We start from the raw sequence: 15,956 nt of genomic DNA, 5'->3' as shown, positions 1-15,956 counted from the left end.
ATCAAAATAAGCCCCAAGATTTATTATCATTATTTAACCATTGACTTGTTTCCTGGGAGCGCTGTGATGGTGTTCACATCCAAAATTCTAATTGAGTCGAAAATCGTCGACGACATTGATGTATCAAGAGACAGGCCGGTCCACGCATCTGCGTTGATTAACTAGCCATTCTTCTGTCAACTCGGATTCTTTCATTGTGGTTTGTATCACTCAGACTGCTTTAGAAGCAATAGACTATATTGCAATGGTAATAATTATTGACATTGTCCAGTAGCGACATAAGGTTTCCTCCACAGACCTATATATTATTATAACTAGACAGGACGCGCTGATCTCATAGCACTACACACAAAATAGTGAAAAACTTGAACAAGGTTTTGTTTTGTAAAGTAGTTAGAAGAAGTAATTTTTGTTTCCAACCTAACTATTGTAACATACAATGTACACGATATAAATTATTATTTTGCTATTTTTAGATCTTGAACGATTTATGTAACCAACCTACTTTAAGATACAATCTAAAATCATAAGATGAATAAAATCAACAGGTTTGAATTTTTTAAATCTACGATTGTCTAAACATGATCTCAATGCAAACTAAAAGGAAATGGCTCTGTATCATGGGTGTGCGTGAATATTTAGTTCTGTGATTAATAGCACATTCTATTTAGACATTGTTTTTTTTTTTTTTAAATCTAAATACGACATACATACTGATACACAAACGGACGCACATACAGACTCTTTGTATTTATGTCAGTGCTGGAGTCGCCTGCTGAGATACGCAGATGTAAGCTAGTGTGAAAAAAAGTAGCTTCCCTAAGACACCATTTTCATATGCATCAGCCAATATATATGTATATAGTTATATATATTGATTAATATTATTGTATTGTACTGTATAAGATTGTTTAACTTTTGTTTAAAAACGGTCCGTTTATATTTTTTAAAAATAACTGTTTTCATATTTATTTAAAAAAAAACAAAAGGGCTTGATTTCAGAAGATCAAAAGTAGACATTGTTTTTTTTTAATCTAAATGTGACATACATACTGATACACAAACGGACGCACATACAGACAGATCCACTTCACGAAATTAATATAGGCTTTACCCCTTTCGGCAATCGCTAAAAGTACATATTCTTTAACTTGCGCTAAAAACTTGGGGGCTTCTAGTGTTAACTAGCTGGGTTACGCTAAAAACCTGGGGGCTTCTACCGTGACCTCCGTGACCCCTCTATGTCGAAGGCGCCGCTTCTACGGATGACTAGTTGTGTTTTTAAAAGAATGAAGATGTGCTGTGGAGGGGAAATAATTTTTACTTCTGGATCCTTGCAAGAAACTTATAGGATACTCATATCTTACACTTTTGGGCTCAAATGAAAGAGTGAAAACGCTAAAATGATTTGGGCCCACATGAGCCCTTGGAAAATATTAATTGCTTATTTGTTTGTTTGTAAAGTCGTCTGTATTGTAAACAATAGAATCCTAAAAGGTACAATGCTTGCATTGGAAGTCTACAGGGACTACTTTCGTCATGACTTCTGCTTGTTCATAGAATTTATTTTTAAAAATTATATTAAAAATTTAAAATGTAAAAGAAAATGTATAATCTATATATATAATTCTCTTCATGGCTCAACAGTTTGGACACATAGAAGAAACAGAAAGATCTATTTTCTATTTCTTCAAGTCGGACTAGAGTTAACCCACGTAACTTAAGCGGCGAAAAAAAAAGAGTGGAGGGGGAGAACAAGTAGTATTCACCCGCCACTAAATAGCAAGGCCGGACTTAACCATTGTGACCAAGAAGTCATGAAAAGATCACTCTTCTATTTCTTCAAGTCGGACTAGAGTTACCCCAAAAACTTTTGCGGCGAAAAAAAAAGAGGGGAAAGAACAAGTAATCTACTCTGTATTCACCCGCCACTAAATAGCAGGGCCGACATAACTATTGCGGAGCCCTATGCGAATCACCAGATTCCACAATTACGGGTATTGCATAATGCCTTTTGTTTGTATCGCGCGTAGGATTGGCGTTTTCCATATTGAATGACACTTCAAAATGACAATTTTGTCTATATTTCAGGAGATTTGTATCAGTTTTCAAAAGATTTTAATAATTTCCGGAGATGTCCAGGACTTTTTCGATTTCCAGGAGCAGCTGGTAAATCGACAGGAGGCCGCGGGAAATCTGTTATAAGTTACAAAATGGTTTAATTTAATAATTTACACCTAGAATTATTGTGGGTTCTATAAATGTGTGAGGCCCACTGCGGCCCAATGCAACGCCGTGGGTCGACTAGTTCTATATAATTTTGTTACAGTTTGTGCCCCGGGACATTAAGAAACACGAATGCTGACCTGGTCTCTTTTTCTTTGCGTTCTGACAACCTTCTCCACCCCGCCCATCACAACGCTTCTCTATCAACTAGTGTATCGTGTTTCTTTATGCTAGGTAGCACTTTCATTTCCCCTTCTCTCCCCTCCTCCTAACACGCACCACACAAAATATTTTTCAAACATCTCACAGATGTAAAACTTAGTATTGAAATTATTTTCATCTTATAATCTGTTTTTAAAATACATGAAATGCTAAAAAACCTACTCAAAATCGCAAGGTCCTCAGGGCTCGCAGAGACCTTCCTTCAGGGAGCAGTACCAGGAAAAAGAAGAAGAGAAAGCGATGGGAAGACAACATCAGTTAATGAATTCTATCCAAGGCAAATGACAGAGAGAAATTGAGAAAGGTGGTTGACATATCTTGTGTGGTGCCCCAACGGTCCAACAGACGAAGGGATAGGTGAAGGTGAAATACTAAACCATATCCTACACGCATACAAAAATAAACCTAATAAAATACCCATTACGATATTATGATAAAGTCATATTCAGTTCTGTGTGATTGTCAAAAGAGTAGAATCGAAGGCTCTTCGAACTCTAGGCGTGTAAGCCTGTTTGAACAAACCGTTGTGTCTAGAAGAGGTCTGTAACATATATACATTTGCACACTAGCGCGTCAGTGCAACACCGCTTGTGTTTACGTAATAAATGGAGTTCCTAATATGTCTTCCCTCTTAAACACTAGTTTGTTATTTGTGTAACACGAATATTCTACAAGGTCAATGTCTATGTAAAACATTGTTATTTCCGATATATCTGGCACTCCGGGCGCATGGACGAAGGCCGAGTACACCGGGAACCTCCGCCATTTTCCTATGTTGTACCAAGCTAACCGTGTAACGGTCCCTTGAGGAATGGCGCATAAATTATCGACAGGGACGTGGAAGCTCTCTTTCAACTCCGCACCGTGCATTCCCGTGGACACTTCTACAGGAGTTTTGTTTTGCTATTCATTTAGCCTAATCACTTCCTCTAGCGATCGTTTCCACCCGAGTGCCACGTTGAGGCAGAATAGCGTACTCGGGTATTCAGTTCTTACATTAGTGCTTGTTCTTTACTAGTGCCATTAAAACCTGAACTAGGTTGCCTGAATCAACCCAGGAAAACCAATGACCTAGTAGAGATCTAGTCTCTAATTAACATGTACGACTAGGTAAGAACACATGTATCCTATACAAAACATGTCCCATCTTTTTTTTTTTTAAAGGAATCTTTGCTATTCATTAGAAAATAATTTTTCTCCCTTCTAGTTCAATGGTTCACAATTAAGAGATTCAACACAATAATTCTTGCTCTGGCAATCAATATTTCAAATTTTACTTGTTAAAATAAAGCCTAATACACGATTATAATTCTACACATTCACCCTGGCTACCAAATTAGCGTGAATAAAGTCTTTAAAAAGTGAGACTTTCGACCTACAAGTTACAGTTACTGAGCTAGTAACCTATATCATTACTAGTCATTGGCGCTGTTGTTTTCTTCACTAAGTGACCCGTGTAAAGGGGAGGGGGAGTCCAATTTATCACATGGTTTACACTAAAGCATATTGTTCACGCTTCATTGCCTCACATGGCGATGTAGTGTGACGTGCTGAAAATGTTTAGACGCAACATAGAAGCCGGATTAGGGCAAGGAGTGCGGGACCACTTGGATCTTTTTATAAAATACGCCCTTGACAAACAACTTTTAACAAAAAAACGATGACCTTAACCTTAGGACACTCCAAGTTGTTATTGACACTTTTTTTTTCTCTTTCTTGCGCATCAGTGCTCTCCAAGACATTCCAGCTGACGTTCTATATTTAGAAAAGAATACATTTAACAAATCTTCATCGGACTTTTTTTATTAAGAGATTTCATCTATGGAGGATAACTATAAATAGCTAACCATTTGGTGTATCCGGTGTTCAAAAGATAGGGAGTGTTCATTAGCTAAGTAATTTAAAAGTTTTTGTCCACTTTTTAGAACTGTAACATCTCATTTCTAAACACTCGCTTGTAGTATAAAAGAAACAGATGACCTTAACATTATCTAAGACTAAGACTAAGACTAAGACTAAGACTAAGACTAAGACTAAGACTAAGACTAAGACTAAGACTAAGACTAAGACTAAGACTAAGACTAAGACTGCTTTATTGATCCTTACGGAAATTTGTTGTGATTACAAGGACTCGTTTCTCATATAAAGACAACACAACAGAAAAATACACATAAATACAACAGACAACATAAAGAGTTCATTCAGCGACTACACACAGGTATCTTGGTGCATTTCATGTTCCCTGATCAATGAGTGGCGGTGATAGAGTCTGACCGAGTGAGGTACGAACGAGTTTTTGTACCGCTCCGTTCTTGTTTTGATTGACAGCAGTCGCCCACTTCGCGACGACCTGGCGTAGTTCTGATGGAGCGGGTGGCCGTTGTCTTCCAAGATTTTTTCGATTTTTCTTAGGCACGTTTGTTCAAAAAGTTCCTTTAAATGTGGTAATGTTGTGAGTGTAATTTTTGATGCTTTTTTAATGATGTTTTCTAGACGTTGCAACAGTTTAGATGAGGCGTTGCCTTGCCAACAACTTATTCCGTATGTTAGCAGATTTTGTACTGTCGCGCCGTAAAATGTCTCAAGGATCTTCTTGTTTAATTTAAAACTGTTGAGTTTGTATAGAAAAAAGAGTCGCTGGGCTGTTTTCTTTGTCAGAGTTCCAAGGTGGTCTTCCCATGAAAGCTTGTTGTTGATGATAATGCCTAGATATTTATATGCCTTTACTTGTTCTATAGATGTAGTGTTTATTTGCAGTTCACGTATAGTTTGTTTTTTCTTTCTAAAATCTATTATAAGTTCTTTAGTTTTTGTTACATTCAGTTCTAGAAAGTTGTCGGTGCACCAGTTTGTAAACTCTTCTATCGAGCTTCGATACTGAGTTTCGTCTCCTGAAATAAGACCGACTATGGCAGTATCATCAGCGAATTTAATGAGTTATCTGCCCTATAGATCGAGGTCTGAAGGGGAACTATAAACTTATTTGTATTATTAAGTTAACCTCGGCTATCTTTTAATATAGAGCCCTTGGCATTGTTTAGAATCGAAAATTTATGTTTAAAAAATTCCCAATACATCAATACACGTGTCTGACAAATGGGCAGGGTTCAAACTCGTGATTGTCATGTCGACAGTCCGAAGCACATATTACTCGACTATCTCTTCAATGTGTCGATCTGTTACGTTCCTCTCTAAGCACTCATAGGAGCAGCCTACACTACAGCAACTTTTTTTTATTTACTAAGTCAGTCCGTCTGTCTGTCTGGTCAAAATCTTGTACACGTTATTTCTCCCACTTCCCATTGTCGGATCAAGTTGAAAATCTGCATAATTATTCATTGGCGAAGACGATACACGATTAAATAAAAAAAAATACCAATTAGTTAATTATTTTGTTTTATATAGAAAATGTACCAAGCTGACATGGTATAGGCCTTTTGTAGAGAATTAGGTCTTTCGCAAACAGTTAATATTAAACCTTCTAGTTTTATAAGTACATGTACTTGAATAGTTCAGTGGCAAATCACTTCAGTCTTCCATCATGGAGGCCCGAGTTCGTTCAGTCTTCCATCATGGAGGCCCGAGTTCGTTCAGTCTTCCATCATGGAGGCCCGAGTTTGTTCAGTCTTCCTTCATGGAGGCCCGAGGTCGTTCAATCTTCCATCATGGAGGCCCGAGGTCGTTCAGTCTTCCATCATGGAGGCCCGAGTTCGTTCAGTCTTCCATCATGGAGGCCCGAGTTTGTTCAGTCTTCCATCATGGAGGCCCGAGTAGAACGCGAGAAACTTTCTTTCGTCGCTTTAGAAAAGGCATCACGGAAACCTTCTCCCATATAACCCCCCAACACTCACACACAGACACACTGGTCCACAAAAAATGATTGGACCCTAGGGTACTGAGTATGCTATAAGCATGTAAGTAGCGCTAAACAAAAACATTAATTATTGTTAAAAATATTTCAAAAATTTAGAAAAACTCTAGATCGATTAAAAATTAAGTTCATGATTAATTCAAGATAATTGATGCAATTTCACTCAATATAAGCGAGATCTTCTTGTTTTTTTTTCTTTAAAAAAAAGCTTTTTTTAATAGCTAAATTGTTTTACTTTTTGAGACAATAGTTTTCAATAGTTGAACTCTGCAACAAAATATATTGAGCTATATAAATATAAGTTGTGTTTTTTTTTTGCTTACAGAGCTGTTGAACATTTGTCTTCATCGAGTTTTAAGTGTGTGTCAAAGACAATTACAATGTATAAGGCATTTGTAGGCCTGTGTTGTTGTTGTTTTTTTTAATTAACTGTAACAAAACAAGCTAACAGAAGTACTATTGACACTGAAGTTATATTTAATGACCATGACCTCACAGCACAAACGGTCGGTTCTCCACTTACAAATAGACCACGGTAGCCAGACATGGGGATGGGGAGGGGGGGTGTAGGGGAAATAACAACTGCGTACATAGACATGAAGATCAACAAATTCTCAAACTATTCATACACGAGTATCACTAGGCTGACACACTAAGGGACCGCTGACTCAGGTGTTTTCCCGCAGACAATGCGTTATAATTCTATGGCCCAAGACTGTATTTCAACACTTGTGTGCTTCGCACTTCTCGTATTTTTTTTTTTTTAAATGAAGTTTCAATGTTCAAAAATTTGAGATCCTTCGCCAACCGCTAGGTATAAAATGATATGGCAGTTAGGCCAGAAAGAATTATCGCGGAGGATTGTTAGCTCTAGATGCTACCCACAGCTGCAGGGTAAAGAGCTCTGGAACTAGGCTGATATCAACGTTCTTGCACTGTAAGTAAAACACCAATTACATTTGATGTCAATAAGGGAAGTAACCGTCTTTGAAAGACGCGACCTGCTTCTTTAAGACAACATATACTACAATTATAGGCTACGTTTGTTAAAGCAGAGCTTTGTTTATATTTAATTTATAGCTTATATAGTTTTTATCCTTACTAATGTGTTGATTTAAGGCAAAACTTGTAATGCTTATATTGTTTTTATCATTACTAATGTGTTGATTTAAGTCAAAACTTGTAATGCCTATATTGTTTTTATCATTACTAATGTGTTGATTTAAGTCAAAACTTGTAATGCTTATATTGTTTTTATCATTACTAAAGTGTTGATTTAAGTCAAAACTTGTAATGCTTATATAGTTTTTATCATTACTAATGTGTTGATTTAAGTCAAAACTTAAAATGCTTATATTGTTTTTATCATTACTAATGTGTTAATTTAAGTCAAAACTTGTAAGGCTTATATAGTTTTTATCATTACTAATGTGTTTATTTAGGCAACATTTGTAATGTTTTAAAAGTTCACATTTCTAAAGTTTCAACGTGCTCACATAATCTTGTTATTTTTATCCAAGTAGCCGATGCCTGCCCTAGGCCCGGGTTATCTCTATATAAAGTTTATATCAACTCATTCTGTCTGCCCGGTACAAAATTTGAACTTGTTATTTGAACTTATTTCTCCCCAATTTCCATTCTCGGATCAAGTTGAAACTTTGCACATTTATTCACTGTTCCGAGCAAAACCTGAATCAATAAAAAAAAAAGTAACCAATTTGTTAATTAAATAGTGCTAATTAATGGAGGGGGGGATTGTTGTGTGTTTATCCCACTAATTAATTTCTTCATACGATTTGCACTTAAATTCTAGTGGAAGTGCTTACTCCACTTCCCAACAAACCTAATCAGCATATAGCAGATAACGACTTTGTCTGCTTACGTGGGACAAAATATCTAGGTCACAGCTGGGTTTGCTTGGCTATGTAAAATAATATACTCTCTCTTAATCTCATACTTAAAAATATATACCTTATCATTAAAAAAAATAATGTACTACGTTTGAATACAAAGCTTGTATCAACTCAGTAAACTCTGTCTGTATATGTTATTTCTCCCACAACCATTATAGGATCGAGCTTAAATTTTGCACACAATAATCAATAAAAAAAAATTAGTTAGTTAACTAATGGTAATTTTTTTTTTATCCAACAAGAGGAATAAATTGTACATGATTGAAATGTGGTGGTATAAGTAGGTCGTCGCTTTAAAATTTGAGCTAACAATAAACAACTATAAAACCTACTATTTTTATTCGCTAGCACAGTGGTTATTGTGTTGGCTTGAGGCGCCTTGAGAAGGCTTTAGGATGCTTGAGCTCTCGAGTTCGAATTCAGGTCTTTCACCTTTTTTTTTTTAAATACATTTAAAAAAACGATCAGTCTAATATTCACACAGATACCCCCCCCTCCTTTTCACCTTTCCAACTGGTCCAGACAGGTGATAGGATCTCAGTGCATTGAGAAAGCTAAAAGCTTGAAATTGCGCTAAACTAAAACAATTGGTAAAGATGTTTCTAATCGCAGAGATTTATTAATGTTAGTCTAGATCTGCTACAAATTTAATTACCTGACTGAATTGAAACTAATTGATACAACTAATCCTAATATAAGTTTTTTAAAGTTTTTTTTTTTTGGTTTGCTTGTGTTTCAGATGAGCTCGGTGGTTTTAGACTATCTAGGTCAATGGACCACCACTCAGTATCTTGTGACCGCAGTTATCGTTCTACTTATCCTATTCTACTACTACTCCACAAGCTACCTGGGTGTCTGGGAGAAGGTGGGCGTACCGGGGCCCAAACCGCTGCCACTGCTGAACCACATGCTGGATCTGCGCCAAGGCCTAGAAGCAGCCTACCAAAAGTGGTTTCAACAGTATGGCCAAACTTTCGGCTGTTACGGAATACATCCTCACAAAGCAACACTCGTGACCAAAGACTTGAACTTGATTAAAGAAATTTTGGTCAAGGATTTCGAAAACTTTACAGTCAGGTAAATGTCCAGCAGGGCAACGTTGTTGTTGTTTTTGTTTTTTTTTTTTGGGTTTTTTTTTTGTGTTTTTTTTTTAATTTAATTATTTCGGACAATGGTTGTGCTTGCCCTGGATGTGGCAAAATATGTAGGTCACTGCTGGGGCTGCGTATCTAAGGGAAATAGTGCATTCCTCATTAATCTTCGGACTCGATGACAAGCCTTATTATTATTACTGATTATTTCGTAATGAGTTCAGTCTAGACGTCAAAACACGACACGATTTTGCACTTCTTTTAAAACGTCTCGGAGCGTTTCGGTTGAGTAGCAAAGCGCTTGGCTTCCGAACTGAAGAAGCCCAGTCCCCGGGTTTAAATCTCGGTGAAGATAGAACGCCCCTAAGTCCAACTCCAATTGGTAACTGACATTATTTGAGTAACGTAAAGGCCGTTGGTCGTTGTGTTGAACACATGACGCCTTCGTTAACCGTCAACCACAGAAACAGATGACCTTGACATCATCTGCCCTATAGACCGAAAGGTCTTCACGAGTTACTTTACTTCTTACTTTAATTTAAAAAGGTCTCGACCTAGACAATGTCCACGATAGTCTATCTCAATAAAAACTGCGCTGGCCCAACAGAGTTTGAATTCGGCTAAAAACTTGAGAACTAATGACCAAACATTCTGTTAATGAAAGTGGAGATTGTTGGGCTGGCCTCATTAACCAGAGGTCACGGCTGCATTTCTCATATTAGAGATTTTCACGATAACTAAATAATGTCAAGGACGCTAAATTAAACTTCAACGTTGCCAACTAAAAAAAAAAATGAAAGAAAATAATTTTGACACTATTTCAATGCATGGCTGTTGATCTTCATATCTATTCCCCATTATTACCGCTAGTTAGTTCCCCATTTTTTTTTTAAATTAGAGTTTCAAGTCAAAGTGAAAGTCTAATCATCCATTCTGAAATTATTTTGTGCTATAAACAAAAGAGGAGGCGCGGTGGCTGAGCGGTAGAGCGCTTGGCTTATGAACCGGGTGTCCCGGGCTCGAATCCTGGTGAAGCCTAGGATTTTTTAGAATGGGATCTTTGGGCGCCTCTGAGTCCACCTAGCTCTAATGGGTACCTGACTTTAGTTAGGGAAAAAAGTAAAGACGGTTGATCGTTGTGCTGACCACATGACACCCTCGTTAACCGTGGGCCATAGAAACAGATGACCTTTACATCATCTGACCCATAGATCGCAAGGTATGAATGGCAAACTTTACTTTTTTTTTATAAACAAAAGACCTTACTTAGAAAAGTTGATTATAAGAGCTAAAAAAAAATGCGCGCAAAAAATGATCATGTACCTTTTAAAACCAACACAGCTAATCAACAGCTCCCTTCAATTAAACAATGGATTCACCAAAAAAAAAAAAGCTATTTATATTTTTTAGCCATGTATTCTTTTTAGTCCTTTTGACTCCCAGTGGAGCGAGCACAGGGCCACAACAGCACTTGGCCATTGAAATATGTTATGGGCTATTCCCCTCAGCTGGGCCCATGCCCATCCTGCCGTCTTTACCTCTTTGCCTCTTGGTTTACAGATCTTCTCAATATTTGCTTCCCTCTGTGTGTTCCAGTCTAGAGCTTGTTTTGCAATACCCAATCTAACCCCATCTGCATTTTCTCATTTCTTGCTCTATCAGTGTTTGCTGGGTTGTTTTTTCCCTCAGATTCTTGTTTGAAATAGTGCTCGGTCATCTAACTGTTCTAACATCAATTATGTGATGCAAACATCACTTGTCCTGTTGTTGTTATTCTCCAAGTCTTTGCATCATATAAAGAGCTATATTATTTTGTGTTGAAGATTCGGGGTTTGTTTGTTTTTTTAGACATGTATGTAAATCTCCTATTGTATTTCTCCGCTTAAAGAACGTAAACATCAAAATGTAAGCAAAAAAATAAAAGACAGATTATTATGATTAACTTTTAGTGTGAACATCTTCAATTCAAAAATATATGTACTTTTACATTTTAAAATATCTCTTGTCTTTATCAGGTACCGATCTATCGAAACAAAGACAAACTTAGGCAAAGGGCTGAGCTCGGCATCAGCTGGGACATGGCAAAGACATCGGCACGTGACAAATCCAATGTTTACAGGGGTTCGAATGAAAGCCATGCTCCATCATGTGACAGCCAGTGCCAGAAATCTAACAGAACTTATCCGGCAGTGCGTGGAACGCGGAGACCTCATTTCCATCAAGCAAATCAGCACCAAATTCTCGACAGAAGTCATTGCGAGAGTAGGTTTCGGCATCTACACACACCCAGCGTCTACAGAGGAGACAGAGTTCGCCCATTACTCTCGGACTTTATTGAACTTCGGAAACTTTAAAATGCGTAAATCGGCTGTCACGTTTTTGTATTACTTCCCACACGTGTACAGCTTTCTCCAGAGTTTTATCTCCTCCCTAGACTTCATCAACTCAAAATCGGATCAATATTTCAACACCATTGTCAAGGCAGCCATAGACGCTAGGAAGCGGGAACTCATCGATGAAAACAATGCTCGTGATATGCTTGATCTACTCACGAAGGCCTCTGTAGAGGACAATGACATAAAACTCACCCAAAAGGGGGCCAAAAAAATGACCGAAGAAGAGATCATGGCCAACTCCAAAATCTTAATTCTTGCCGGAGTGGAAACTATCGCGACGGCTTTGCAAGGCATCATGTTCTGCTTGGCTCAGCATCCGGAAGTTCAGGTCAAGGTCGTGCGAGAAGTAGATGAGGTCATCACTGACCTGGATAACATTGAGTACGAACAGCTTTCCCAGCTCAAATATACTGAGCAGGTTATTAACGAGGGTTTGAGACTATTTCCCCTGCTCTCGTATGTCACTCGACTGACGAAAGAGACCAAGAAATACGGCGACATTACCATCGTCAAAGGAACAGTCGTGCAGATTCCTTTAGGGCCCTTGATGGTCGACCCCGACCACTGGACGGATCCTTATAAGTTTGATCCCGACAGATTCACGCCTGAAAACAAGGCCAAAAGAGACCCCATGGCCTATCTCCCATTCGGTTACGGTCCCAGAATTTGCCTTGGCCAAAGGTTAGCCATGATGGAACTTAAGATTGTGCTGGCGTATCTCCTGAAAAATTTCCAGTTTGGTCTGTCAGAGAGAAGTGAGCCGAAGAAAGGGGAAACAATTAAGATGGAGTTGTTTGGTTCGACAGTGTTGCGCCCACAGAAACCAGTATTAATCGAAGCTATTAAGAAAGATGTTCTGTAATAATAACTAAAAAAACAACAACATTGTTTTGATTATATAGTAAAATAATTTGAAACATTTTTTTTATATTTTATTATTTTAAATAACTCTTCTTAAGTTTGAAACATGTTTCATAATTCATGTTTAAAGTCTCTTGATGTACAGATAATTTTTCGATTCACAATGTAACAAAATAAAATATATAATCACACTCCTAATTATTAACCCGTAAATAAAATAGCTAGAAGCAAATTTCCCCCTTCTGACCTTACGATCTCTAGAGCAGACGATGTTCAGGTCATGTTTCTTTGGCCAATGGTTAACGTGCACGGTGTCACGTGGCCAGCACAATGACCAACCACCTTTACTTTCTTCAACATAAGTCAGGTACCCATTAGAGTTGGGGGGGGGGGAGAATAAAGGGCACCCTAAAAATCCCGGATTTCAAAATTCCAGTCTTCACCAAGATTCCAACCCAGAACCCCAGGTTGAGAAGCCATATGTTTAACCACTGAGCTCCCAATGTGTATAGAATAAACTGATATATTTGAATGCAAACAAGCCAATATATGTAACATTCTTAACATAGTGTATAATGTACAGCATCAACTCTTTCTCTCTCTCTCTGTCTCTCTCTCTCTCTCTCTATCTTGTTTTTCAAGCTGATATTTTATTATTTGGATTGAAAATTTGGACCAATGTTATTGTACAGTAAATGTTTTCATTGGAATGTTTTGTTTATTTTCGAAAATGTACTTGTAAAATATTTAACAACTTTCAACATTTAGAAATCGAAAGCATTTTGTTTTCATTTTTTGGAAAGAATATCGATCTACTTTTAACTTATAATAATAATAATAAAAATATTATATTAAAAAAATAAATGTATTGAAAGAATTATTGCTTTTTATCCACGCATGAGAATATGCATCGCCAAATAGCCTGCTCAAGAGAAAGAGTAGGCTATCTATAACAAGGATCTTCTCAGATCCTTTCGCAAACTAAAAAAAAAATAGTTGGATTAGAATAAAACATTTACAAAAAAGATCCTAAGCTCTTTTTAGAAGGGATCTTATACCTAGCAAGGTACCGTCTACAATGTCCTTTCGCGAAGCATCCTCTTGTCGAAGTGGAAATAAAGGTATATATAGAATAAAGTAAGAGCGCAAGTGATCTGTACACCATCAATCAAAAGTGTAATTACAGGATAATAATCAATAATAATTAAGTAAAAACATTTCTATTTCTATATATATCTACCGTTTGCAGTCAGAGGAGTATCCTATATGTAGATGTCTATAGAACTCGTTTAAAAAAATGCACACAGACAATGTAAAAGTGTTGTGTTGTTGTTTTTTAATTGATTCTTCCATTATGAAATTGATGGTGGTCTATAATTCCTCATTCAATCTATTTCTTGTAAGGCTACATTATAGCAAGAAGTCTTGCCAGTGATCATTGTACAATCAAGCTCCTCTATTAACAGTCCAGCGAATGACTTCTACATTAGACGGTGCACAGAATGTTCATGTAGGCCTACTTCTATTCATTCATTCAACTCTTTACTTAAAACTGAGAAACATTTGAGTCGATGGCGGGAATTCCCGCTGAAGTCGTGTGCAAACTAGAAAGGCGTACGGGCAAAGTTAGATGATTCGATTTTGAAATACTATAACGGTCCCACTTTCACAATACCTCTATTCAAGTCACAACTTCATGGAGGATGGAGGAACCTGGAGACGGATCTCAAAAACGGCTCTAACGATTTTCCTAGATTTCTTGTTACTTTTTGAATCCCTGATAAGTTTGTAAGCCAATAAGAGGAAATGTAATAATAAATGGGTTTGCTTACAGAAGAGCAAAAGTAAACTTGACAACTATGTAGGCCATGGTGATACATGAGTATACTCTCAGAACCAAAGTGCTCTATCGCAATTGATACACAGGGCAAAGGTTAATTTAGCAAGGCCTTGCAATTAGGTAAGTGATAAACAAAAAAAAAACTGTAACAGAAAGGATAGCTTTCAACCCGACAATTAGCGTGTAGCCTTGACCTTAGATGGCTGCCTGCACCTGCGGTATGTGCGTTGGACTGTCATTCGGTCGTTTCGGTGGTCCCGGGTTCATGCTCTGCCCGATGACATCCCCCTTCCCCCGTCGTCCTGTAGATTATCTTCAACTCTGAAGGAATATTCGAAACGTGTAAACTATTTTATAAGTATTTTATTTGACCTAACTCTGACCTTATTAACCCCGCTTGTGAAACATGGATGAAGTTTGTACTTCAGCTGTCAAACAGATGTCTGGGTATCCGCCAAAAGTTAACTGATCCTTGATTTCGAGACTTAGATTACCTCACAAATAGTTCAGAAATCATTTAGAAATCAGTTAAAAGAATAATTATAAAATGCAATGGTCCTACCGCTGACCAAAAGATGGACTGGATTCCGTGTTCATTTCAAATAAAACAAACGAAAAGGGGAAAGGGACCACTAGAATATCGAAACAAGAGATAAGTAAATACCACTCAAGAAAACGCGAAAAAAGCGCGGCATTTAAAACACTGCTACACAGTAAAAACAAAGCCAGACTCTGTTAGAAGACCCATCATTCATTCATTATACAAAAAGCACCTTCCAAAAGCACCGTCAATGTAAAAAAATATACTTTGAAAATCTTTATTATAAGCTTAAAATATTACTCACAGACTGACAGTGGCGTAACTAAGGGGGGGGGAGGGGGGGAGAAATTTAAAATCCCCCCGGGCCCCCACCTAGGGGGGGCCCCCAAATGGGTGTCCGAAATTTATTTGTAAATACATAAATTTATATATTTGATTGACAAATAGTGTCAACGGGTGTCTTTTTTTTCAACATTTATGGATTAAAAATTTATCACAAAGACTAAATCTAGATCTAGGTCTATCAGTACGTTGACTTTGTTGACATTTTAAAAATATTTTTTCCCACAGAGATCAAAGTTTTTTTTAAAGTTAGTTTTACATTTTAAACTTTGTTGCCACGAATAAAACTGCATGATATACAGCGAATTCCAGGTATCTTGTTACCTTTACTAATAATAGATCTAAATGGCGAGTATTTTATGGCTATACTAATTAACCTTGAAGCAAAATTTACAGAATCGAGTATAACAGATCCAAAATTTATTCTTAATAATGCTAGAATAGTCCATTATTCGGGTTTGGCGTCTATAATTTCAGAATTAAACTTCACACTCGAGTTATTACCCCTCTATTCATCTTTCCTCAATCCAATGGAAACTCTATTTTTATTTCCATCTAATCCTTTTGCTTTCGCACAAAACATAAACAACAAACAATAACGTAATATCATATAATATTAGCACATCCTTCCTTTTGAAGTTATTATCACGCCC

General features: G+C 37.2%; 1 protein-coding gene across 1 annotated transcript; it reads left to right on the top strand.

The window, feature by feature from the left end:
• Positions 1–7,095: 7,095 nt before the first annotated feature.
• On the top strand, positions 7,096–13,448 carry LOC106077913 (cytochrome P450 3A2-like). The gene is made up of 3 exons (XM_013238615.2): positions 7,096–7,256; positions 8,972–9,309; positions 11,339–13,448. Exons 2-3 carry the CDS (start codon positions 8,972–8,974, stop codon positions 12,579–12,581), a joined length of 1,581 nt encoding a protein of 526 aa, XP_013094069.2. The 5' UTR covers positions 7,096–7,256; the 3' UTR covers positions 12,582–13,448.
• The last annotated feature ends 2,508 nt before the right edge of the window (positions 13,449–15,956 follow it).

Source organism: Biomphalaria glabrata, chromosome 8 (genome assembly GCF_947242115.1).
Source record: "Biomphalaria glabrata chromosome 8, xgBioGlab47.1, whole genome shotgun sequence".
Classification (NCBI taxonomy): Eukaryota; Metazoa; Mollusca; class Gastropoda; family Planorbidae; genus Biomphalaria; species Biomphalaria glabrata.
Note: the sequence above shows the minus strand (reverse complement) of the source record. Positions and strands in the feature narration are given on the sequence as shown.